The following is a 27,800-nucleotide window of genomic DNA, read 5'->3' as shown; positions in this document are numbered from 1 at the left end:
TATTAGTTTCAAAGCTGTTAACTTTTGTAATGAATTACTGTCGACTTACAAAAATATAGCCAGCCTGTGAAGACTGCATGCTGAAACTTATTATTTTTAATTAATTGCTGTTAATGCTTGATTCAAACCATTATGTCAATGGCTGTCAATCAGTGTTAATAGCTTCTTTACCTTTGGGAGAAATAGGAACTGCATCTGACCTATATGCTGCTGCTGTCTTACATTTAAGCCTGTGCAATTTCTGGCGGCATCAACTTGACCAGATGGTCGAATCAATGAGTAAAGTTCTATCGCTACAAGCTTAACAAGACTTTTGCATCTGTTTAAAACCTGAAGTCTGGATGGGAATATTTTCTGACTGTTTGGAGTAGACACTGTTGGTAGGCATGAGAGGCTATATATATAGGTGCAACTTGAGATATGCTAAGTGGGAGCAATATCTAAGTGTTTTTTATGGGACAGTCTGAAATTGTTTCCATGACAATTATTCAGTGAACTTTCTACAGTTTTGACTGGACTTTCTCTGCCCTGTGCTGACTGGCTATTTTGTGCCAACCTCCTCCTTCCCGTCCCTTAGTCTTGACACCTAACCTTTACTCCACACCTGCCCTTATTCTTCCCTCCCCTGCCCTTACCCCCTTGGCCCACTTTCTGTCCTTTTTCTTTCCATGTAGCTTATCCCACCGAAGTAACACCCCCCCCCCCAAAACTGTGGAACGAACTAACTAACTATCATCTTGTAGAAATGGCAGGCTTTTTAAACTACATGAACAGGATAGTGAGATGCAGGAACAAACTTGATAAATAATCTTAAAATTCATCATTTAGGAAGGTAAAATACAACCTGAAAGTTAATTATTTTTAAAAGTTAATGTTAAATGGACAGTCAACACTTTTGTCTGAAATAGTTTTGTTTACTGTTACTGAAAGTAACACCTAAGATAATATATTAGAGAAAAAATCAATATTTTCAGTTTATTTTCTGTATTTGAGAGCACTTGTGCATAGTCCAGTTTCACTGCTTACTCTGTGTAGTCAATCTTTTTTTTTTTTTTAAATGTCTCTTCTACACAGAAGTAAAGAAATGCACGATAAGGCTCATCTGTTTTTCCCCAAGATTTGGGGGACTGGAAAAATGACTCTCTGCTTGGGGAGGGCAGGGTGCTTTTTTTAAAGTTGGGTTATTTTGCAATGTGAAAGAATGTGAATAAGCTACAGGATTTGTCCAAAGAGCAGGATGACATTTTTCTGATTAATAGTTTATTTGCCATAAATGCAGCTTTGATTGACCCAAAACTAATTGCAAATTTGATGCAAATTCACCAAATAGTTTCAACCAAAATGTTTTTCTGCAACTTAGGCACCATTCACAAAATGGAGGGAGGAAGAGGTAGTGCCGTTGCCACCCTTCTTGTAATCTTTAGCCCAGTGGTTAGAGCACTGGGATGTGGGAGACCTGGTTCAATTCCCCCTCTGCCATCTGGAGATGGGATCTGAACTTGAGTCTCCTGCGTTGAAGGAGAGTACCCTATTCACTAGACTATGGAATATTCTGCTGTGGGTATCAGTCTCTCCTGTTTAAGTTGATGATTTTTTTTTTTTTTAAATCTACTCTAGGAATTATTTTGGGGAAGTTCTACGGCCTGTGTTGCACTGGTCAGACAAGATGAGCACAATAGTCCTTTCTGACCTTGGAATCGGAGTATGAATGACAATGAATAATCATTGAGCCTCAGAGAGTGAGATGTGGTTCATACAAGTTCCAGTTAAGAACATAGGTCCATCCAGCCCAGTATCCTGTCTACTGACAGTGGCCAATGCCAGGTGCCCCAGAGGGAGTGAACCTAACAGGTAATGATCTAGTGATCTCTCTCCTGCCATCCATCTCCACCCTCTGACAAACAGAGGCTAGGGACACTATTCCTTACCCATCCGGGCTAATAGCCATTAATGGACTTAACCTCTATAAATTTATCCAGTTCTCTTTTAAACCCTGTTGTAGTCCGAGCCTTCATAACCTTCTCTGGCAAGGAGTTCCACAGGTTGACTGTGTGCTGTGTGAAGAAGAACTTTCTTTTATTTGTTTTAAACCTGCTGCCCATTAATTTCATTTGGTGGCCCCTAGTTCTTGTATTGTGGGAACAAGTAAATAACTTTTCCTCATTCACTTTCTCCACACCACTCATGATTTTATATACCTCTATCAGATCCCCCCCTTAGTCTCCTCTTTTCCAAGATGAAAAGTCCTACTCTCTTTAATCTCTCCTCATATGAGACCCGTTCCAAACCCCTAATCATTTTAGTTGCCCTCTCTGAACCTTTTCTAATGCTAGTATATCTTTTTTGAGATGAGGAGACCACATCTATATGCAGTATTCAAGATGTGGCAGCCAGTATCAAGTGGAGTGCCCCAAGGGTCGGTCCTCGGGCCGGTTTTGTTCAATATAAATGATCTGGAGGATGGTGTGGATTGCACCCTCAGCAAGTTTGCAGATGACACTAAACTGGGAGGAGAGGTAGATACGCTGAAGGGTAGGGATAGGATACAGAGGGCCCTAGACAAATTAGATGATTGGGCCAAAAGAAATCTGATGAGGTTCAACAAGGACAAGTGCAGAGTCCTGCACTTAGGACGGAAGAATCCCATGCACCGCTACAGACTAGGGACCGAATGGCTCGGCAGCAGTTCTGCAGAACAGGATCTAGGGGTTACAGTGGACGAGAAGCTGGATATGCGTCAACAGTGTGCCATTGTTGCCAAGAAGGCCAATGGCATTTTGGGATGTATAAGTAGGGGCATTTCCAGCAGATTGAGGGACGTGATCGTTCCCCTCTGTTCGACATTGGTGAGGCCTCATCTGGAGTAGTGTGTCCAGTATTGGGCCCCACGCTACAAGAAGGATGTGGAAAAATTGGAAAGAGTCCAGCAGAGGGCAACAAAAATGATTAGGGGACTGGAACGCATGACTTATGAGGAGAGGCTGAGGGAACTGGGATTGTTTAGTCTGCGGAAGAGAAGAATGAGGGGGGATTTGATAGCTGCTTTCAACTACCTGAAAGGGTTTCCAAAGAGGATGGATCTAGACTGTTCTCAGTGGTAGCTGATGACAGAACAAGGAATAATGGTCTCAAGTTGCAGTGGGGGAGGTTTAGGTTGGATATTAGGAAAAACTTTTTCACTAGGAGGGTGGTGAAACACTGGAATGCGTTACCTAGGGAGGTGGTGGAATCTCCTTCCTTAGATATTTTTAAGGTCAGGCTTGACAAAGCCCTGGCTGGGATGATTTAGTTGGGGATTGTTCCTGCTTTGAGCAGGGGGTTGGACTAGATGACCTCCTGAGGTCCCTTCCAACCCTGATATTCTATGATTCTGTGATTCTATGTTGGCGTACCATGGAATTATATAAGGGCAATAAAATATTCTCAGTCTTATTCTCGATCCCTTTTTTAATGATTCCTAACATCCCGTTTGCTTTTTTGACTGCTGCTGCACACTGCATGTACATCTTCAAAGAACTATCCACGATGACTCCAAGATCTCTTTCCTAAATAGTTGTAGCTAAATTAGCCCCCATCATATTGTATGTATAGTTGGGGTTATTTTTTCCAATGTGCATTACTTTACATTTATCCACATTAAATTTCATTTGCCATTTTGTTGCCCAATCACTTAGTTTTGTGAGATCTTTTTGAAGTTCTTCACAGTCTGCTTTGGTCTTAACTATCTTGAGCAATTTAGTATCGTCTGCAAACTTTGCCACCTCACTGTTTACCCCTTCTCCAGATCATTTATGAATAAGTTGAATAGGATAGGTCCTAGGACTGACTCTTGCGGAACACCACTAGTTACCCCTCTACATTCTGAAAATTTACCATTTATTCCTACCCTTTGTTCCCTGTCTTTTAACCAGTTCTCAATCCATGAAAGGATCTTCCCTCTTATCCCATGACAACTTAATTTATGTAAGAGCCTTTGGTGAGGGACCTTGCAAAGGCTTTCTGGAAATCTAAGTACACTATGTTCGCTGGATCCCCCTTCTCCACATGTTTGTTGACCCCTTCAAAGAACTCTAATAGATTAGTAAAACATGATTTTCCTTTAGAGAAACCATGTTGACTTTTGCACAGCAATTTATGTTCTTCTATGTGTCTGACAATTTTATTCTTTACTATTGTTTCAGCTAATTTACCCGATACTGATGTTTGACTTACCTTTCTGTAATTGCTGGGATCACCTCTAGAGCCCTTCTTAAATATAGGCGTTACATGAGCTATCTTCCAATGATTGGGTACAGAAGCTGATTTAAAGGACAGGTTACAAACCATAGTTAATAGTTCTGCAATTTCACATTTGAGTTCTTTCAGAACTCTTGGGTGAATGCCATCTGGTTCAGGTGACTTGTTACTGTTAAGTTTATCCATTAATTCCAAAACCACCTCTAATGACACTTCGGTCTGGGACAATGACTATTAAAATATTTATACACAATGCTATAGCTTCAACAGAGATTGAGACCCACACCAGACTATCCCATAGTCCAGTGAATTAAGATGCTTTCCTGCAATGAGGGAGACCCAAGTTCAAATCCTGTGTCTACATCAGGTAGTGGGGGAAATGGAAGCTGGGTCTCATGTCCCAGGTGTATGCCCTAAGCACTGGGCTATCGGCTATAAGGGAAGTGGTGCTGCCTCCACCACCATCCCTCTTCCTGTTCTATGAAGCTAGCTCTTTAAAAATACCTCAAACAGATTTTTTTAATATGCTGAAATTTTTCTCAAACTTTGGATTGTTCAACCCAAACGAATTTTTTTTATGCTGCCAATGAACTGAAAAATCAGTCATTCACTCTTTTTGTATGTGCCTTTTACAGAAATTTGCAAAATATAATGCACCTAGATTTTTGGATCTTAATTGGTAAAATAAAAATAAAGTAAAGTGGTAAAATAAAAATAAAGTGTGTCTACACGCACAAATTGTACCGCTTTAATCACCCTAGTGTGGATGTAAATATATTGGTATAACGGTGTTGATATTGGTACGGCTTCTTTCTTTATGGGAATGGTAATAAGCTATACTCGTATAACTACATTAATTGTACCAATATAATTATTTCAGTAATAATAAATCGCACATCTAACCAAAACAGCGATACCAGTAGACCAGGTCTAAAATAGAAAATGTTTTTCATACTGTTTCTCTTTCGAAACTAATATTTATGAACCTCAAAATACTCCAATATATGCAATGATCTAATAATGACACTATTTGTGTCATTCTCAGTATTAGACCACTTTGTCATACCTTGTTTTAGTGTTGGTAATTCCAGAATTTTCTTCAACTCTTCCCTTAAAGTATTGTTCTGCTGAGGCTAGCATCAGTGGCACCTTGTAAGCAAGCAGTTACACATGTGGAAACCAGGTGAAGATAATGACATTGCCAAGACCCTAATTTGAAAGCACTAGGGATTTGCAAAGATGATAATGCACTCAGTTCTGAATTTTGGCTTGGAAAATTGTATTGCTGGTGGTGATATCCCGGAAGGAAAGAACCTAGCTTGACTGTTAGATTCCAGGTTCAGTTTTTGGGATGGGCAGTTGAATAAAACATTGCTTTACTTGTAAACTAAGCATATTTGCTGTAAGTTGATACATTGATATGGTAAATATCAAAACCTGCTGCCATTTTTAGTTATTTTTCACAATGCAACTACACTTTGAGTCCTGATGTCTTGCTTATATTAGATATTATAAGATGGAGTGATTTTTTTTCTTTGAAATTGACATTCCTTGTGCTATCAGTAAGTAAAAGTGTAGAATTTCACCAGGATGGATTAAACGTAAAGTTGCCTGAATAACCAGAGAAATGAAAGACATTTTGTAGGCATGCAACTTCTGGACAAAATTTTAAAAAAAATTAAATCTAAAGCAAAGAATGATATCAGAGTCTACATTTATTGCTAAGGAGATTGTCCTTTCTTCATTTTGTTTTGGTGGCATTAGGCTTTTCCTTTTAAGATGATACTTTCTTAGTGTTCCATCCTAGCAGTTTTTTTTAGGGCCAGATATTTCAGTGAAAGGGTGGATGAGGAAAAAGATTGATTGTCATCTGTTAATCTCACTTTTCAGAAGAAAAGAATATTCTAAGAAACACCACCTTGCATATTACCATTTTATGTTTGGCTACCGCCTTCTTTGGGATATCTGTTGTAGCTTCATCCAGGGGATTACGTTTCATTTTGATTTGAGTGAGAGAGCAAGTGAGTAATGTTAAAACATTCTTCTAAATTCTAGTGCTGGTTGCCACTCCAGAAGAAGCTTTTTCTTTGCAAATATAAATAAAAAAAAATAAAATAACTTGCAATATTGGGAACCACATTATTTCCAGGATTATCTGGGTTTGTGTCTGAGTTTTGGAATTAAACCCGCCGATTAAGTTGCATAAAGCTTCAAAAAACGGTCAAGCCTCAGCAGATGCTGCTTTTGGCTGTGGAGATCTGCAGTCTGTTCAGATCAGTTAATTAACCTAATCTCTGCTGTCTTGTTCTTTATAGTACTTCTGTTAGAAGTCTACTTTAGTGGCAATTATGGATACAGAAAATGAACATTTTGCTAGCTAATTGTTTGCTTATGTCAGGTTTTTATTTCAAACTCCTCTTATCTAACAGTTGTTGATTTCCTGATTTTAGAATCTGATAGAAAGATTTTAGTTGGACATAAGGGGGCAGACTGAAGAATCTCTCTCTTGTCTGTTGGTGGCATAAGAATAGAGTAAAATTGCCTTTTTCATAATGTACATTATGTGATTCAGGGATTTTTGTATTCTGAGACCTGGTTTTATATCCTGATCAGTTTATAAGTGAAAATGAGTTTGGTTTCTTTTTAATCCCCATCAGTGCATATTACACATTGTGTAACTACCACACAATGTGGCACAACTGAGAAATGTCCCTCCCTCATAGTGAGACTCAGTACTGGAATTACAACTGGATTGGTAGAGCTGGGAAAATCTAAGTTCCATCTTCCTGAACTAGTCTACAGTCAGTGCTGTTTTGTCTTTACAGAGAGGAGTGTAGGATCATGAAGAAGAGAGCTAAAAACATCTGGCAACTCATCAAAAGAAACCTGTGGCAACATCTTATTTCAAGATTTAACTTTTTAAGCTTAAGTGAAATTAAGATTTAACTGTTTTGATGGGATGAAAATGAGGGACAGGGAGTCACAGTGGAGAAATGGATTGCTGAAATTCTCACTAACAATGTATTAGAAAATTTTTTACTTACTTACTTTTTAAGTGTGGATAATGTAATTGGTGCTGTACAGTACACAGAAATCCATAATACTACGTCCCAAAGAGTTTACAATCTAGAAGACCGACATAGAGGCAAGATACACCGAGAGACTTGGAGGAATATGTTTATCTTAAATAATATTTTACGAGTTGTCTTAGCCTAAAATTGGAATTCACAGCCAAATGTAACATATTACTATGTTACGTATAAGTACATCTATCCATATGGACAGAAGTTTGCATACATATAATTCAGTATTAGTTACAATGTTGTCAGTGTTTGTATGTATAAAAATTATGGAATCATCTATAGCTACTCCATAGTTAGAAGAATTTTAGTTCTAAGTGTACATCTTCATAAGACAATTCTTAGAAAAATATTTACTAAGTTTTGCAGAGGAAAGATTTAAAAAAACTTTTTTTTTTTTAAATGTAAATGTGTCCTTTAAAAAAATTTGTCTTCCTCATATTACTTGGTGCTTCTTTAGCTAAATAGTCTCCAGCTCTAATATTCATTCATTTTGTTCATGTTTGTATGCACACATTTTGATAAAATAAAGATGGGCCATTTTAAAAAAAACGAACATGGAAAAGTTGGTGTTAATTCACCTTATTGTTAACTTATCGCTGCTTATTGTTCAGCAGAACTGGTAGGGTTGACTAGAAAAAAGGTGTGTTTTTCAATTTTAAAATTAGCTAACATATATTACTTAAGTGATATTTAAAAATGTGCTGGCACCTACTATAGCTAGGGTTAGAACCGGATAGCACATGTTTAAAGATCTTATCTTGTTATACCAATAAATTAAAAACCAGCAGGATCTTATTAAAGGGAAAAAGGCAAAATACCACATTTATTGTGAATACAGAAAGAACCATAGTGAACAGTTAGTTACAGCTATAACATTCCATTCAATCTCATATTTATTCACACATTCATTCACACACACACTCACTCACACACACACACACACACACACACACACACACACACACACACACACAGGTTCTGCAAGGTTGTTATCATAGTTACCAGCCTTAGAGTTGCTCATGCCAAGCCACTGGCCAGGTGGCCTGGACATGAGGAGGGAGCAGGGCCTTGTCAGATGCTCATCTGATGCTCCTGGAAGTTGGTTTGCAGAATCAGACCCCAAAGTTCTCACTTTTTAGAGTCTCTTTTTATAGGAATTTCTTCCTAGGTCAGTCTGTGGGAATTGCTTCATCATGCTGTTGCTGAATCAATCAGCAGATGGCACATTCCTGATGGCTCCGTGCTGCTAGATGTTATCTTGTTCTTTGGTTCTCCCATTCTTGAGGCTGTTGGGTGGATTCCAGTCTGCCCACCGGGGGTCCTCTGGTTATTTCCACTTGACGCCTTCTTCAGCCGATGGACACTGGATTCTTAGGCTGGCACCTCCCTGATCATTCAGTTATTATCCACACCAAGCATCCATCCACATACATCCTCTATCTCTATTTTAATCATAATTGTTAATACAACAAAAGGGCGGGGAGTCTCTGGGTGCTGTTTCTGTTGTTAGAGTATTGCTTTGAGTCTCTCTCTCTGTGAATTGCTTTGAGAACAGACTCTGTCTTAGAATGTACTAACGCAATTAGCAGCTTGCAAGTTTCACACATAGAGGGAGAGAAACAGTACCAAAAACCAAGAGACCTCTTAATTAGTAATACCCTGGAATTTAAACTATGGGGAATCAAACTCATTTGTGATTTTAATACAGAACTTCTTTAATAAGATCCTGCTGGTTTTTAATTTATTGGTATAACAATCTGTGCTCCCTAGAGGGATTTAGTCACCTGAATATTAGGTTAGTGCAGCGGTTGGCAACCTTTCAAAGAAGAGCCATTTTTCGTTTTTGTCTTTGACCAATATATCTCAAGAGCCGCATCACACGCAAAGCTACTTGTAGAGTTAGAATTTATCAACTAATAGTAACTTTAATATGTTCAATTATTACTGCTCACCAATACTTTCAATACGACTAGAATGTAGGTGCTTCAGCAAGGACTGTACTAGACTGCCCACAGCCTGGGTATGTAGCCATGGTGTTAAATCATGCTGGGTCCATGAAGCTGCATCTTCGCTGATATCGTTAACCAGAGTAGCTAGATTAAAGCTAACAGAGCTGCAATCATGCTTCTGATAGCAATGTAGGCACACCCCCTGCGTTTGTACAGTACCTAGCACAACAGGGACCTGATCTCAGTTAGGGCCTACTGATGTTACAGATAAGTTTGGACCATCTGTCCTGCAAATACTTGCATTCCGATTTGGGTTTGTTAAAATGCATTTGCTACAGGGCCTGCAGTGACGTGACAGTCCCTCAAGTAAGGCTCTGAATAAGGCCAGGGGGTCACAGTAATGCGATGTCACTGTACAATATGTGTGCATATTGTGTATTGGGGGCTGAATGGTCTTTGCCCTTCTGAATCACAGGGTGCCAGGAGCATTGCGTACCTGAGAGGACACAATAACTACACCCGTGCTGTGGTGGATTATGTGTTTATGAGAGCCTCACCCTGCCTTTGTATCAGACTCTGAATCCCCGGATGAAAACCTCCCACCTTTTCTGCTGGGTGCCAGTCTTCCTTGATTACAAAGCAGGGGATTGGGGTGCAGGAGAGGGCGTGGGGTCTGGGAGGGAATTTGCGTGCAGGAGGGGGTTCTGACCTGGGGCAGGGGGTTGGGGTGTTGGAAGGGGTGTGGGGTGCAGGCTCTGGCTAGGAGGTGCTTATCACAGGTGGCTTCTGACCAGCGGTGCAGCAGGGTTCAGCAGGCTGCCTGCCTGCCTGCCCTGGCTCCACGCCGTTCCTGGAAGCGGCTGGCTGCTGGCACGTCTGTGTGCCCCTGCTGAGGGGGAGGTGCTTGCGGGCAATGCACGGAGACTCACTGCTCTCCTCCCGCCTATGGGTGCGCAGAGACGTGCCAGCAGCCAGCCGCTTCCGGGAGCGGCGTGGAGCCAGGGCAGGCAGGCGACCTGCTGAGCCCTGCTGTGCTGCTGTCCGGGAGTCACCTGTGGTAAGCGCCTCCTGGCCAGAGCCTCCAACTCGCACCCCCCTCAAAGAAAGGCTGACCGCAAGGGGGCAGCCAAAGAGTCGCATGGGGCTCTGGAGCCACTGGTTGCCAACCCCTGGGTTAGTGCAATGCATGCCAGGGTGGGGCTACGCTTTGTTTGGGGAAACTAAAGAAACTGCAGATTGTCAACTTATTTTTGTAACGTGTTGCAAACCCCATCCTTTTAGTAGTTCTGTGGGGTGAAAAACCCAGGGGGAAGGAGAGACAGTCTTCTGAGGATTGGTATATGGGGCACCGAGTTTAAGAACTTGCAAAGCTAGAACCTGGGATTATGGGGGTTCTGCGCTGCTGACACCTCTGCATCGCCACTGGAGGCTTAGATTTGGCTCTCACAGGAGAGCCCTATGAGGCTAAGCTCAGCAGGAGGTAGTGCCCAGTAGGGCTTGGGTGTCGGACCCTTATAGCCCACTGATCGGCCAGTACTAATACTTCAACAAGGAAGCCATCATGAGAAGCCGACTGAGCAACAACACAGACTGCCTGCTGGCTTCTGCTCCAGACCCTGTTTGTGATGGACCATAGACTTTGGCTTCTGACCCTGGTTTGTCCTTGACTTCACTATTCAATTGCTGTCTGTAACCTGGCACCAAACCTTGACTTCCTGGTATCCTGATCTGCCTTGTCTCCAATGGTGCTATTGCCTGCTGCCTACAACTTAGTGCCTGACCCTGACTTCCCAGCATTTTGACCTGGCTTGCTCCTGACCCCACTACTCATTTCCCGATCGTAACTTGGCAGCTGACCAGGGCACACCAACCACCCATGGCCGGAACCTGGCATTGGAGGAATATCTGCGCTACAGAGACTGTGCCACTATAGCGATATTTCCGTAGCTATGCTGGCATAACCTCCTCATAGTACAGATGTAGCCTACGCAAACAGAAGGGGTTTTTCTATTGGTGTAGGATAACCACGTCGTCAAATGATGGTAGCTATGTAGATGGAAGCATTCTTCGGTCGACATAGCTGTGTTGGACAGGGGTGTGGATTTTTCAGACTCCTGACAAACACAGTTATGTCGACCTAACTTTTAAGGGTAGACCACACCTCAATCTTCTGTTCTAAGGATATGGATGTTTATTTTTGTTAGCTGGTGAGTTTGTTTCTGGATTTGTCTTTGTGGGATTAAGTGGTCTTAATAAAACATCAGCATGCCTAGACCCTGAAATAATCTATTTATAAAAATATTCAAAATTGAAATGAAAGTAATGTGTAAAATTTAGAGATATTACAGATAATACAATTCTGTAAAGTAGGGAGGTAAATAATGGGGTAACTAAAATAGTAACATGGCATAGTGCTTTTCACATCCTAGTGAGTTTAAATTCAGAGTAATGTAACTTGAACAGACTTTCTACTGGCTGTCATACAATGACAGATTTCTGATTTTTAAAATATGTCACAACTGTAAATCACTAGTTTGCCAAGATTGCACTAGCAAGCTATTAAAGAACATGGCAGTATTTACTGTAGATAAATGCAAATTTAAAAAGGTTCTCTGTATCATGGTTTAAATGATTTAGTGGCTTTCAATGCACATATATGAATCTGATGTAATGGATTTACGAAATTTCATCTCCTTTATGGAGGCACATATTTGCATATTATTAGACCATATCCTGGAGTCATATCTTACTTGTATATATTTAAAAGGTGTCTCTGATTAAAATTTGCTGCAATAGATTCATTTTTAAAATAAAGGCCATATTTAAGGCTATTAATGAAGAAATTGGAAAAGGTTTTTGGGAAAAAAGGGCATAAATTTTATCTAGATTTAGACTTGTAACAAAATTTTATCCAACTTTTTAAAACTAGGATAGCATGTCTATTCATGGGTCACAGTTTCTGAGTGCAGTCTAAGTTACAAATTTTGTTGCTGTGTTGTACAACAGACTAACAAGACAGGAAAGAAGCACCCTTTTTGCCCATCTAGACAGGACACAGATGTGTGCTTTCAGCTTCTGTAGTGGAAACCTAACACCACAAACTCAAGTCTTGTCATGTAAGTTGAGGAAAAACTGGTCGTAAAACTACAAATATGAGTATTGGCTTATACACTTAAACATTCTTATTGATCTGAAATCCTAAAGAATCTTGTTTCTTAGAAGCACAATTTTCCTCTTCCTTTTGATGAGTTGGAGGAGATGATATATTGTCACTGACAGTACACCTACATTGCAATGTAAGGTATAATTGTGGCGCAGTAAGCATACCTGTGTTAGATTAGTCTAGCTCGTGTGGATAATAGCAGTGAAGATGGTGGCACGGACCCCCCAAAAGGGGCTGATGACTCAAATATATAGCCTGGAAGTTTGGTAGGCAGATACTTGGGTGGCTGGCCAATGCTGAAGCTTGTGCTGCTGCATCTGGACAGCTGCTGTTACCTATGCAGGCTAGATTAAAGCAGATGGGTAGGCATACCTGCACTTCAATTACACCTTAAATTGTGGTGTAGGCATATGCTTAAGGCTCTCCCAGAGAGGGAATCATGACTTTGAATTCAGAATATAAAATTACCTGTGCAGAGATCCATACTGTGTTCAAAAATTAAATGTAATGCCATATTGGCCATCACAGGTCCAATGGTGACTGTCAGTAGGAGACTCAAACCCTCTCCCCCTGTCAATGCATGTCCCAAAACCTTTATTTTACCAAGACTCCAATGTGAGAGAGATCCCCATGTAGCAGCAGAGGAAATTTAAATGTGGGATTCACTTTTCATAACCTCTGTAAAGGTTTCTACATTATTTTTCTGATTCAGCACTTCTGATCACACTGTCAATAATAGTAAAATTGAATGGACAATACAAAAGTAGGTAGGTAAATGTGGGTGTGAAATGAGTGGGAGATGCCACTCTTGCTACAACCTGCCCTAAGCTCACAACCCATGTTATTTGTTAGGTAAATGACAGGAGCTTAACAGGGGGAAGGAAAGCAACAGAATAAGAGAGAGAAAAAGTTACTTTCCTCTTTCAGTTTTCATGTCTTTCTCTCTCATTTTAAACTTTCAGAAGAGAAGATGGAAAAAAATAGTTAAATTATTATACTTCATTACATTCTGCTCACTGAATACTGAAGAGGGTTACAGTAGTGAAGAGCTAGACAGGGAGTATCAGCTCTGTTGCTTGCATCAGAGTCTGAAACTAAAACTTGCTGCTCTTGTTGGAGGAGATGCTGTCAGGAAGGATCAGTGGGTATAGTGCTCTGAAAGTACCTGTTTGCTATGATGATTACTACAGGCTAGGTCATAAAACTTTATCACCCTTGATTTCTTGCAGAGAGGTTTTTGAATTTAAAAACTGTGAAATGTACGGATAAGAACAAAAGCAGCACAATGGGAGGTAACAGAAAGTCCACTATTGGTGTAAAACCAACATCTCTTCTGATGCTGTTTGGATAAACTGATAATTACTTGAGGACATGGATGAGTGTGCGCAAGGCTGAGATGATGGTAGGTCAAGGAGGAAGCAGTTGGAGGAGTTGGCAAAGGTATTATCAGCCCCCTGATTGCATCCCTCATTGGTCACCAGAATTTTCAACTTGGGGGGCCTTTAGGCCTCCAGTTGTGGTTAGATCATGTTAAAACAGTACCTGCATCTTACCAGGTGTGCCTGGACAGAGAGTTTTCTTTTGGATGTGGGCCTTGCCACAGTTATCCATGCCTTCACCACTTCAAGTTGATACTATTGCTCTACATTGGGATGTACCTTAAAACCATTCAGAGACTGAAATTGTCATAAATGCATCAGACTGCTTATTGAGAGGGAGCACTTGACGCTGGTAATCCAGGAGGTGCACTGGCTGCCAGTTACTGTTTGGATAAAGTTAAGGGTTGGTCTTCACCTATAAAGCCAAAGCCATAAATGGTCTAGAAAGTGCTTATTTAAGGATACATCTACTCTGCAATTTGGAGTAATTTGCAGTTTGTGCAGACCTACCTGCACTATTCTTATTTTAACTAACTTGCTAATATAGGAGTGAGGATGCAGCGGTGCAGGCATTGACACAAGCTAACAATGCAAGTACATACCTGGGTTGGGGGGGTTAGGTGGGCTTGTACAGCCATGTTGCTGCATCTTCACTGCTGTTTTAGTGAGCTAGCTAGAAAAAAGCTTTTCTATATGCGCTGCCAATTATTCCCCTGGTTGCAGTGTAGAAGTAGCCTTGGGGTATGTCTGTACTTGAGCTGGGGTGTAATTCCCAGAATGAGAAGACATACTGATCCAGCTAGTTAGTTCTGATCCAGCTAGTGCACTAAAGATAGTGTAGCTGTAAAGGTGCAAGTTGTGGCACTGGCTGGCTGCTGAGTACGTACCTGGCATCTTGGACAGGCAGTACGCAGGATGTATGCTGCTACACTTACTCCTGGGGGGAATTCTGCGCCACTGTGCATGCACAGAATTTATGTTCCCCTCAGATTTCTTTGCTTCTCCGCAGAAAAATAACTTTCTGATGGGGAAGCCAAAGGAAACCTCAAGAACGGTCATGTGACCCCCCCCCACAGTATGTTTTGGGTACCCAGGGCAGCCAGTAGAGAAGTAAATCACTGTGGGGCAGGAGGCAGGACTTGGGAAGACCCGGCTGGTGGCTCCTACCTGCGCCAGGCTCAGCTGCTAGTCCTGACTGGGCAGGGGAGGACGGGACTTCCTCTTCCCCTGCATGGCATCCAGAGCTGTGTCAGACCCACCCCCAGATTTCTCTGCTGGCTATGGGAAGCTCTGCAAACACTCCACCCCACCCCCCACCCCTGTGCTTCCTTCACCTGTCGCTCCTCAGCTGCCATGGGAGGGATCACTGTATGGGGAGCTTCTCCCCCATTTGCCCAACCCCCATGCATCCAGACTCTCCTGCCAAGCCTCATCCCCCCGCACTCAGAAACCCCTCCAATGAGCCTCACTCCCCCTGCACCACCCCGATGAGCCACCTGGATCCCCACCATACCGAGCCCGAACCAGATGCACCTGGATCCCCATCACACTGAGCCCCACTCCCCCAGCATCTAGACCCCACCACTGAACCCCCCTGCTGAGCTCTATCTCCCCCCCACACACACCCAGACTTTCCTCCTGCTGAGCCCCAACTACTTTCACCTGGATCCCCCGGCAGAGTCCCATTGACACACCCAGAACCCCCCCCCAACAAGTCCCTGTGCATCCAGATTCCCCCTCTCCTTGCATCTAGATCCCCCACTGAGCTGCTTGCACCCAGATTGGCCCACACAGAACCCTTTCAACCCACACCTGGATCCCCTCACATTAAGCCCCTCCACACTTGAATCTTGCCTTGCTGAGCCTGCCTGCCCACACCTGGCACAGAGGGGCAGGGCTCTGGGGTATTTCTGTGGCAGGCCCGGTCCTTGCACTGTGTCAGGATTGGGTGTAGCCTCACCGCTGAGTCTGTGTCCCAGGGGGAAGCTGCACAGTGATCTCCCACCTCTGTGCAGTCAGTGGCCTGTGCTCCCCAATGCCATGCTTGAGCCTCCACATTTATTTGACAAATACAGTTTGTAGAATTTTGTAGAATCTTAAAATATTGTGCACAGAATTTTTTTTGCACAGAATTTTTAATTTTTGCCACAGAATGCCCTCAGGAGTATACACTGTATTTTTAGCACACTAGCTCCATCAAACTTCAAAGTTACAAAAACTTTAAAGTTACAAAAAAACAGGGATAAACCTCCCTCTTAGCACAGGGAAAATTCACAAGCTAAAAACAAAAGATAATCTAACGCGCCTTGCCTTATTTATTTACTCTTTTTGCAATATTGAGACTCATTTTAGGATGATTTTAGGAGAAGGAGTTTTCTGACCTGATGCTTCTTTGCTTCTCCAGAGAACACACAAAACAAAGAGCACAAACAAAGCCTCCCTCGCAGATTTGAAAGTATCTTCTTTCCCCATTGGTCCTTTTGGTCAGATACCAACCAGGTTATTTGAGCTTCTTAACCCCTTACAGGTAAGGAGGAATTCTAGGCTAGCCTTAGCTGTATGGTTATGACACGCCCCCCCCAAATCACAGATTGTGCTGGACAGCCTGTACCACACTGGCTGTGATTTCTTCCTGGAGTTATAGGAGAAAACAGAGTTAATAAGTCACATGCATCTCTAGATATACTACTGATTATATAAAAACTAACAATTTCCACATTTCAAGGACGATTTTAACCAGTTGATTCTGGGAAACTTGCATGGGAGAGTGCATCAGCCACCTTATTAGAAGCTCCTGAAATGTGTTGTATTTCAAAACCAAAATCTTGGAGAGCTAAACTCCACCAAAGAAGTTTTTTGTTATTGTCCTTAACAGTATGAAGCCACTTCAGAGCAGCATGGTCGGTTTGCAGGTGGAAACTCTGTCCCGAAATGTATGGGCGTAGCTTTTCCAGAGTGTACACGATGTCATAACATTCCTTTTCACTGATTGACCAGTGGCTTTCCCTCTCAGATAGTTTTTTGCTGAGAAACACGACAGCATGGAATTCTTGATCTGGTCCTTGCTGCATTAAAACTGCTCCCACACCACGCTCGGACACATCTGTGGTTACTAGGAAAGGTTTGTCAAAGTCTGGGGCTCTTAGCACAGGGTCAGACATGAGTGTTGCTTTAAGCTGGTTAAAGGCATTCTGATATTCTTCAGTCCACTGAACTGCATTTGGCTGTTTATTTTTGGTTAGGTCTGTCAGTGTGGCGGCGGTTTGGCTGTAGTGCAGTACAAATCGTCTGTAATATCTGGCCAAGCCTAAGGATTGGACCTGTTTCTTTGACTTTGGGACAGGCCAGTTTTGGATAGCATTCACTTTGGCCTGTAGGGGGTTGGTTGATCCTTGACCCACCTGGTGTTCAAGGTAAGTCACTCTGTTTAGGCCTATTTGACACTTTTAGCCTTAACAGTTAGTCCTGCCTCCCTTAGGCGCTCGAAGACTTTTTGCAGATGCTCCAGGTGTTCTGCCCATGAATCCGAAAATATGACCACATCGTCAAGGTAGTCGACTGCAGATTCTCCCAATTCCACTAGGAAACTATCTACAAGTTTTTGGAAAGTGGCGGGTGCATTTCGCAGCCCGAAAGGGAGCACATTAAATTCATACAGTCTATACCTTTCCTTGGCGGATTCATCCAGCGGTACTTGCCAGTACCCCTTGGTTAAGTCTAAGGTAGAGATGAACTGGGCATGTCCCGGTTTCTCCAATAGCTCCATCTGTGTGTGGCATTGGGTAGTTGTCTGGGTGAGTTACAGCATTTAGCTTACGGTAGTCCATGCAAAAGCGTATCTCCCCATCTGGTTTGGGAATTAGAGGCATTGGAGATGCCCATGCACTGTTAGAGGGGCGGATTACGCCCATCTGTAGCATGTCCTGGATCTCCCGTTCTATAGCAGTTTTGGCTGGAGGAGACACCCGGTAAGGTTGGGCTCTAATTGGGTGAGCATTACGTGTGTCAGTGGAGTGGTATGCCCGTTCGGTCCATCCTGGGGTGGCTGAGAACATTGGTGCGAAGCTAGTGCATGCTCTTTGATCTGCTGTCGCTGCATACGTCCGAGGGTCATTGGGAGGTTCACCTCTTCCATGCCACAGTCACTTTTTCCTTCGTAGTAGAGAGCTTCAGTCCACTCAACGTCATCTCCTCCCTGGGCTGTAAACTGACAAACCTTTAATTCTCTGGAATAAAAGGGCTTTAGAGAATTAACATGGTACACCTTAGGCTTTAGGTTTGAGATGGGGGGTGCTATGAGACAGTTAACAGCTCCCAGGCACTCTTGGACTGTGAATGGCCCTTCCCATGATGTTTCCATCTTATGGGCCTGGAGCGCCTTCAAGACCATGACCTGGTCCCCTACTTTGAAGGAATGCTCTCTGGCATCTTTATCACACCAGGCTTTTTGCTCTTCCTGAGCATCTTTTAGATTTTCTCTAGGAAGAGCTAAAGAGGTTCAGAGGGTATTTTGTTGTTTGCAAAGTCCAGAATGTTAATTACCAGAGAAGGTTTAAAACCCTCCCACTGCTGTTTCACCAACTATAATGGTCCCTTAACGTTGCGGCCATACACAAGTTCAAATGGTGAAAACCCTAAACTGGGCTGTGGTACAGCCCTGTAGGAAAAGAGCAACTGCTGCCACACTAGGTCCCAATCATTGGGGTGCTTATTTATGAATTTACATATGATGGCCCCCTAAGTTCCATTAAACTTCTCCACCAGGCCATTTGTTTGATGGTGGTAAGGGGTGGCAACCAAGTGGTTTCACCCCATGAGCTTCCCAAAGGCTTTTCATGGTTCCTGCCAGGAAATTAATTCCCGAATCCGTAAAGATGTCGGAGGGTCAACCTACCCTGGCAAAAATGTCTGTTAAGGCCTGGCACACACTTTTAGCTCTGGTGTTGCTTAGAGCTACTGCTTCGGCCATCGGGTGGCAAAATCCATGAAAGGCAGGATGTATTTTTTGGAAAAGGACCCAGAATATCCACAGCTACTTGCCGAAATGGAACCTCAATGATGGGGAGTGGCTGTAGAGAGTCTTTGACCTGGTCTTAGAGTTTTCCCACTCTTTGGCACACCTCACAAGACCGGGCATAGATAGAAATGTCCTTGCCCATTCCCTTCCAGTGGAAGGACTTCCCCAAACGGTCTTTGATCCTGTTCACTCCAGCATGGCCACTAGGATGATCCTGGGCTAAACTCAAGAGCTTGACCCAGTACTTAGTTGAAACTACCAACTGTCTCTGAGGATGCCAGTTTTCCTCGTGCCCACCAGAAAGAGTTTCCTTGTAGAAAGAGGACTTTTATACAACAAACCGGGATCGATTAGAAGAGCGGAGAGGCAGTGGGTTGCTCCATGCCGCCGTCCAAGCTCTTTGGAGGCTTTCATCTGCTTCCTGTTCGGTCTGGAACTGTTCCTTTGATGCTGGAGACATCAGTTCCTCATTGGTTTGTGGACTTGGGCTTGGTCCCTCTGGAAGTGATGTAGGGGATGGGGCTGTTTCCATTGACTGTGAACCGCTCTCCGCTGGTGCACTATGGGGTATTTCGGGCTCTGGCTGAGCCTCTTGTGTAGGGTCATCTGCTGCTGCCAGTGCAGGCTCGGTGGTGCCCTCTTGTATTGGAGATGTAGACGGGTTTGTAAGTGCTGGATTCAGTGCTGGCAATGGTTCTGATGTTGGTTGCTCTGCTCTGCCTGTTCCAGTTCTGGGCCTGGCTCTGGCTTGGTCTCTGCGACTGGATCCACTAGTGCTGTTCCACCACCTCAGTCTGGGTCTCTGGTAACACAGACGGGGCCCTGGTGGAAGGTTCAGGAACAGGGATAGGTATGAAAGCTTGCTTAGCCTGGCTGCGGGTGACCATTCCCACCCTGTTGGCTAGCTTCACATGGTTGGCTATGTCTTCCCGCAGCAGCATGGGAATGGGATAATCATCATAGACTGCAAAAGTCCACATTCCTGACCAGCCCTGGTACTGGACAGGCAACTTGGCTGTAGGCAAGTCAAAAGAGTTTGACTTGAAGGGTTGAATTGTCACTTGGACGTCCGGGTTGATTAAGTTGGGGTCCACTAAGGATTGGTGGATAGCTGACACTTTTGTGCTCCAGTGTCCCTCCACACGATAAACTTTTTCCCACCCACATTCACAGTTTCCCTTCGCTCTGAGGGTATTTGGGAGGCATTTGGGCATGAGGTCCTTTGGTGTGACCCTGGTGCAATGAACTGTAATCTATTGGGGTTTTTGGGGCAGTTGGCCTTTACATGCCCCAGCTGACTGGTCACTGGGGTGGGGTGGTTTGCTGGAGAATGGTGTGGTGGGGCGATAAGGTGTCTTGGGTTTTCCTTGGGGTGTAGCTGAGGCCTTGGGCTGCCCCCGGTGGTAGTGTGTGGTCTCGGGGTGTCCCTTCTGGTATCCTCTCCAACTGCGACCAGGGTTGTTCCTCTCTGCTCTTCCACCCGTTTTGTTCTGATTTGCCCCGCCTGATCATATTGATCAGCATAAGAAGCAAGACTTTCTGCTGAGTCCATTTTCTTATCCCATAAACAATGTTTTACATCATCATTGGTCATAGTCAGGAACTGCTAGTTACATCCCTGCCTTTGACCCATTTATCTAACAGATCCTTCATCTGGTTTACATAAGCCACATTACTTAGTCCAGCCCCTCTCTGAAGGGCTCTAAATTTTACTCTGTAAGTTTCAGGTGTAATTTGAAATTGTTTCAAAACCAAATCCTTAAATTTACCATAGTTAGAAGCATCCTCAATAGGCATATTGTTGAATATGTCCAGAGCTCTTCCAGTCAATTTTGCTACCAATGTGGTCGTCATGTCATTGTCAGGAATTGCATGGAGGGTGCACAGTCTCTCAAAGGTGAGAAAATATTCAGCAATATCACTGGATTCATCATACTGTGGACAAAGTTGCTCCCATTTGTGGATTTTTGGGGAAGTGGAGTCAGCAGCTGAAGGGTTTTGTCTCTTCAACTCCATAACAGCCAGGACGGACATGCTTCCTCTCTCTTTCCTTCTCCTCCTGAGCATGCTGCTGGGCCTCCATAGCTCTCTCATGGGCAGCCTCTTCTCTGAGTGTTTCTGCCTCCACAGCTCTCTTGTGGGCAGCCTCTTCTGCCTCCCTAGCAGCTTTTTCTCTGGCCGCTTGTGTATCAATCTCCATCTGTCTGAGTTTCAGCTGTCTTTCATGTTCCTTCTGTCTTTCCTCAGCTTCAAATCTGGCTAATTCCAGTTTTTTCTGGACGTCACTTTCTATCGTCGTAGCCTTTCTGCACTTAGCCTAACTTAACCCTAGAGCTAGAAAGAAAAAAACCCCACAGCTTGTGAATTCCCTTGCAGGATTTAACTACTCTGCCCTGAGGCAGAGAAAAAAAAACTCCAGCTGCTCTCAGCTAAAAGAAAAAAAAAAAGTCCTTTAAAAAATAAATAAATAAAAATAAAGCAAACCTCACTGCTTTCCAAGCAGCCAAAAGGAAAAAAAAAAAGTCCTTTTAATATCCTGAGGTTTGTGCTTCTGGTTCAAAATGATCCCACCACTCTGTCACTGTGTCTGCAAAAGTAACTAAATTAAGTCTGAGACCATGTCAGGGTTCCCTCCCCACTTTGAACTCTAGGATACAGATGTGGGGACCTGCATGAAAGAGTTCTTTCTTTCATCCTAAGCTTAGTTCTACCAGTTTAGGTTAAAAACTTCCTCAAGGCACAAATCCTGCCTTGTCCTTGGGTGGGTACTGCTGCCACCACCAAGTGGTCCCTTTCCTGAATCTTTGTCTAACTCACTTGGTGGTGGCAGCAGTACCCATCCAAGGACAAGGACGGATTTGTGCCTTGGGGAAGTTTTTAGCCTAAGATGGTAGAAACAACCTGGGGGCGGGTCTTTCATGTTGGTCCTCACATCTGTACCCTAGAGTTCAGAGTGGGGAGGGAACCCTGATATGGTCTCAGACTTAATTTAGTTACTTTTGCTACACCGTGGATGGAAAGTAGCTCCCCATTTACCTGAAGTTTCTTAAATGTTTTCATTAGTGGCATATACAGCTGCCCTGTAATTATGATTCCAGATCCTTAAATCTTGATCTTCTAGTAGGGCAGAGTTTGGTAGCTACTGTATATAATTAGGAGGTAGCCCTGAATGTGTTAAGTCTGAAAATGACTATATCTAAGGGCAGTAGCTGCACCAAATAAACAAGCCCCAGCAGGTCTTCCTATATCTTGTGAATCCTCCTTCCATCTTAAGTCAGATGGAAAATTCCTAGCAGTCATTTCATTCCCATCTTTAAATTTGTTTTATTCTCTCTCCATTTCTAGGCTTTGCTAATGCAGGGAAACCTTAATATGCACAGTTCACTCCTAATCTGCTGATTTCTAGAAAGGTTAGGAAAGAGAGAAACATACTTAGGGCTTGACTGTTTGTGTTGGCTTGGAATTGAAGAGTGTATACGTTCTCCCTAGTCTCAGAGTACCAAATGCAGAAATTCCGTGTGCTTACTGAAGAGCTCCAGCTATTGATGTTATGACTTTTTTTCTGAAAGTAAATATAACTGGCAGATGTTAAAGACATAATGTAAAATTTGTGAAGATGTATTAGAATACTTAGAACACTGTGCTTTAAAATCATTGCTGTATGCTTATACATTATACTACACCCTATAGAAAGAAAATGTTATGCCACCCTGTGGGTTGCTATAAAGAATGTTTATGAAGTTCAGCCTAAGACTTAAAATACGTTGAATTGGAGAGTTTTGAAAAATGTACTGTATGACACAGGAGACCAAATCATGCTAAAGTGCAGGGAAAGACTATACATCAGTTCAAAGGCTACATTATTCAAAAAAATACAACCATAAAAAAGTAATAAGATTACATTCTCACACTTCATGGCTAGTAAGGTGCATTAAGCTGCTCAGATATTCATAACTTACTGTGACATTTGGGAAGATTACATTTTGCTGTGCACAGCCATTACTGCAGCTCAGATAATAACTAGCCAGTACATGGGCCTGGATTATGATCGCTGTCGTCGGAAACAAATTTGTGATTTGAAGGTTGATCAGTTCCAAATCACTATTAGAAAGGGTTAATATGACATACTGTAGAGTGTGTGTGCTTATGTGTATCTAATGGGTATGCATGCATAGAGTACATCAAATATAGTCCACTTTGTGTATACCGCTTCTTCTGTCAATTTTTTTGTCAAAAGGTATTACTTAAAACAGAAATGTTTAAAACGTAGTGACTGCACTAGATATATACTTTTAATGTAACACCTGCTGAAATATTTGTTTACACTGGTTAGATTGGAAAATTAATTTGACAGTTTCCTGGATGGGTGATTACTGTTAATGGTATGTGTAGCCAAAAATGAAGGGTTGATGGTAGAAATGATAGGGTGAAGGTGGGGTCATCTTATTTGCAACTAAATGTTGACCTGTACAGTTCTGATGTGATAGCTCTTGATTGGTTAGTTAAACTATATACCTAATTAAATTAAAAAGTATGGTGTGACTCTTAGCTGACAGCAAACGTATAGCCATTGTATTTGCACCAAGAATTACTTTTACTTTTTGGTTTCTTAGTCAAATTTCATTTGCGAGACTGTCCTTTTGAGGAAGGCCTCAATCAGTCTATTAGGGTGGGTGATATGCTTGCATTCAATGTAAAATAAATAGTAATTTGAGAGTCGCTTTCTTGTTTTTGATCCAGTTGTCTTCAGGCTTTTTTTTTCTCTGAGTTTTTTTAAAAATGCATTTTGTGATGTTACTACTTTAGCCCATTCCACCCAAGGATCTCAAAGCACTTGGCAACCACTAATGGATTAAGATAGACATGAACCTCATTTTGCAGAAGGGGGAAACTGAGGGATAGAAACTGAGTTACTTGATAAAGATGAGAGAAAGTTGGTGGCAAAGCTGGGAATAGAATTCATATCTCCTGACTCCCAATCCTGTGACTTTACTAGATAATACTCTTCGATGTTCCTTTAATTACTTAAATTATTGCAATTCCGAAAAAGTGAAAATGGAAGGGAAATATAAATTTTTTAAAATGGTCATTCAGAAACTCTCCGTTTCTTAGTACAACCTCAATCACCTTTGCTAACTTCCTCAATTTCTTATGGTATTTGACATCACTGCTTTATGTTCAGAATGTTGAAAGGTGCAGCTTCCAACCTGGAAACAAAATTTAGGATCTTTTGGATATTCTACAGTGATTTGAGTGTTTGACTTACAATATTTAAGGGCAACAATTTGTTCTGTTGGACATACTTGACCTAGTGAATGGAGCTGTAGGGGCTTATGGGATGGCAAGAAAGAATAAGTATTTTGGGGGGTGACTTCTGTCACAGTATAACTTTAGGAAGGAAATCAACTGAATTTCTAATTGGATACTGTTAAGCTGTCATTCTAAGTGACTGATCAAACCTGTCCAAATAATATAATTCACTTGTTTAGTTAGTTTTGAAAATATCCACATGTAACTCTTCAGATTTACTCATTCCCCTTCCCCAAACATATCAAGATATTTGACTTTCTCATATGTGTCCCAAATTGAAATCATGACATTATTTTCTTAGGAAGGTAGATGAGGGGAGGAGGAAGGAAGGGGAAAAGTGCCTTGTGACATGCACCTAAATACCTGAAAGATCTAAAGAAACAGAATTCACCAAAAAATTATTTTTTTCGTTTTTAGAAAGTCTTTCTGTAAATGGAAGGAAATGTAACACAAACTTGAATTTACATCTAAGATGTCACAGTACTGTATTCATATTCATCTAACTTGCAGAAAAGTCTTGAAATATGAGGGCCTGGTGAGACTGGTAGGTTAGTATGTTAATCTCAAGAGAATTAAATTCTAGTTCAGGTCACAAGTGAAGATAAGGTTTAATTTCTTTGTAGCTGTTGCCTTGTGCACATCAGAAACCACCTAATGTGGTATACTCACCAGTTTCTGTTCAAGCAAAGTCCATGACAGAAAGTTCTGAAGTGTTGCTTTTCTGGAGTTAAGTGCATTAGCAGATCTGTAGGAGGAGACATAATCGTTAATGTTGGGCTCCAACCAATGCTACTGTTCCTTCACTTTTTAAATGATCATTAACATTCACTCAGATACAACTGTTTTGTGCTATAATTTGAAAACGAACAAATAACCCCCCCCAACCTCATACCTTTGCTTACGAAGTAAAATTGCAGTTGATGCTTCAATCCACTTTTCATCTAATATACCCGAAGTGCAGCTAAATGTTTGTAAAGAGCAATACTTCGGTGAGGTAGGTCAGCTCTTCACAGCAGCTGTTCTCTTACCTATTTGGGAAGTGCTTTTACACATGGGCAAACTGAAACACAGAAAGGTCAAATGTCTTCATCAAAGTTACACAGTGAATCCATAACAGAAGTAGCAATTGGATTCACGGTTTGCCACCATCCAATTCCTCTTCCCTAGTCTAATCTAAATCCAGCCCCACAACCTCTGTAAATGTTTCAGCACACATCCCTGGGAACGTGCACAGCAAGACCTAAATGTAGAATGATGTTTGGAAATGATTGTTACTAATGCTTTGCCTTTTTTTCCTTAAAGCTTGTAGGGGGCCATTTTGATCTGGAAATGAACTTTATTATCCAAGAAGGAGAGAGTATTATCTGCATGGTAGACTTGTTGGATAAATGTGACATCACTTGCCAGGCTGAGGTGTGGAGCATGTTTACAGCAATCCTGAAGAAGAGTATACGGAATCTACAAGTCTGCACAGAAGTAGGGCTTGTTGAACAAGTGCTACAGAGAATTGATAAAACTGACAATATGATTGCAGGTATGACGTTAGATGACAATACATTTATTTGAGCTAAATATGACTGTCTTTATATAAAACCTTAACACAGCACTTTTATTGACAAAATAAAAGAATAAGCATTTTGTCATTATGTACAGAGCTGCATGTATATCATTTTAATATTTTTTCCTTCAGATCTCTTAGTTGATATGTTGGGAGTGCTGGCTAGCTATAATTTGACGGTCCGGGAGCTAAAATTGTTCTTCAGCAAACTCCAAGGAGAAAAAGGAAAATGGGTAAACAACTTTGTTGTCTTAATGTTGGTTATACTGTCTCCTAATCTTTCCAAACAAAAAGGGCTATTTTAGAAACATTTTTAATAACCATATGTGAAAGCTATCAAAGATGTAGGGATCCCCGCAGTAGTATTATCAATAGATGTCTTCTTGCATATTAGTAATAAAATAGATGGTGTAGAAGTGTGAGTAAGTTACCAGTTAGATTTACATTTGGTCGCTCTAGAAATACTGATACTTAGTGCCTCCGGTTTCCCCCTGACAAACAGGTCGCACTTGTCTTCTTTATATACCCGGAAATAATTTGATGGTAGTAGGTACCTGTTTTTCTTTTTATAACTCCAGTTACATGAAACCAAGGGGGAAAAAAAAAAGCAAAGGATTTAAAAAAAAAAATGTAGACATTTAAAAAAGGTAAATTAAAAACTACCTCCCACATACACAACCCAAAGAGTGTCTTTTCTCACTTTGTTTTTTCCTTCGGGTAAATATTGCAGAAACTGATTTGGTTAGTGAAGTAGGAATTTATAGAAAGATCTGAATTTAAGGCAGTCTTGTAATACCACTTGCTGCTTGATTTCAAAGCGAAATCCAAGTGAAAAGTCCTAGCATAATTTTTTTACTGTTTCCACCTGGAGTGGAATAGGAGAACAGAACACCTCTGACAACCTCCCTCCTGAAAGTTACTTTTTTTCTCCTCATATGATACTGATGCTACCAAATATACTTCCTCCTCCAGGTGGAATCTAAACATCAGAACTACTACTTTGACAGCAGAAGCAATTGCTTTAAGAATTGGTCTAAGCTCATTGAAAACATATTTGTAATCCTGCTTTGGTGGTCCCTAACATAACCTGCTCAATATAGAGAAAAGGCTTCACAGATCTGGTTTCTTACTGATTAAAAACAAATGCCTATTAAATATAAAAACCTATGCTAATATTCAATTAAAATTTCAATTTTTAAACAAAACTGCAAATTGATCACATAGAAAATACTGTGTATCAAGGTATAAATTTAAGGCTAATGTAGTTAAAAATATTGCATATATTCAGTGTGGGTGAGTTAAGGTACTCTTTGTAATGTTGTTTTTATTTTCTGACTCTCTTGTTTGTATTTAATTTTCTTCTTAAAGAACAAATACAGAGGCGAGAAGGAGGAGAAAAACATAGCTGCATTGCTAGGAAATTGCACAGCTCTCTAAATCTTAAACTCAACTGTCTGCAGCACTAGTTATCCAACTTTTTATGCAGTTCCACAGTGCTGCAGACAGTCAATTTAAACTGTGATCTGTACTCTCTTCCCCCCCCCCCCCATTATTTTCTGTGAACATGTGTGAACCATTTTGATTTGCTTTGAGCTTTTATTTTTGAAATACCTTTTTAAGATGGCACAGTGATTAGTCTTCAGTGAGTGGTTTCATATGAAGTTTGAAGTTTATTATTTTTTGTTTCCTAGGCTCAAACAGTTTGAAGTTTCTTCTGAAAGCAAGAAAAACATGATTTTTTCTCCCCCCCCCCCCCCCATAACTCTGAGGGAGTTTAAAGGAATTTCTTTACTTCCCACCTCAGGGAAAGACCAATCATTAAAAGTTTCAGGCCTCTGGAAAGTTATAGGCAAGTGAAAAAACAGTCTTACAACTGTTGGCCTGCAACCATAACTATAACACTTGATATATTAAATTGATGTAAGCTCTCAGGTTTTATTTGGAGATTATTGCCACTTGAATTCAATAGGAAAAGTTAGCTGGAAAAGGAAAAGTTAGAACTGGGCTGTTGGTATCTAAGATGAATTTTGAGTTGATACTGTTCCTTGACTATTACTCTCCTGAGTAATGTGGTAGCCTAATGTTTGTCTGTGGAAAGATGAGAA

General features: G+C 41.7%; 1 protein-coding gene across 1 annotated transcript in view; it reads left to right on the top strand.

Annotated features, from left to right (window-relative positions):
• LRBA (LPS responsive beige-like anchor protein) overlaps positions 1-27,800 on the top strand; it is a 558,416-nt gene that overhangs the window by 42,818 nt on the left and 487,798 nt on the right. The window contains exons 3-4 of the mRNA XM_074950978.1: positions 25,440-25,671; positions 25,828-25,928. Of these exons, the coding sequence (XP_074807079.1) occupies positions 25,440-25,671; positions 25,828-25,928 (333 nt within the window). The remainder of the gene's footprint in view (positions 1-25,439; positions 25,672-25,827; positions 25,929-27,800) is intronic.

The sequence above is a fragment of the Natator depressus genome, chromosome 4, assembly GCF_965152275.1.
Source record: "Natator depressus isolate rNatDep1 chromosome 4, rNatDep2.hap1, whole genome shotgun sequence".
NCBI classification, from domain to species: Eukaryota; Metazoa; Chordata; order Testudines; family Cheloniidae; genus Natator; species Natator depressus.
The sequence above is the reverse complement of the archived record's forward strand: the minus strand, read 5'-3'. Positions and strand labels throughout refer to the sequence as shown.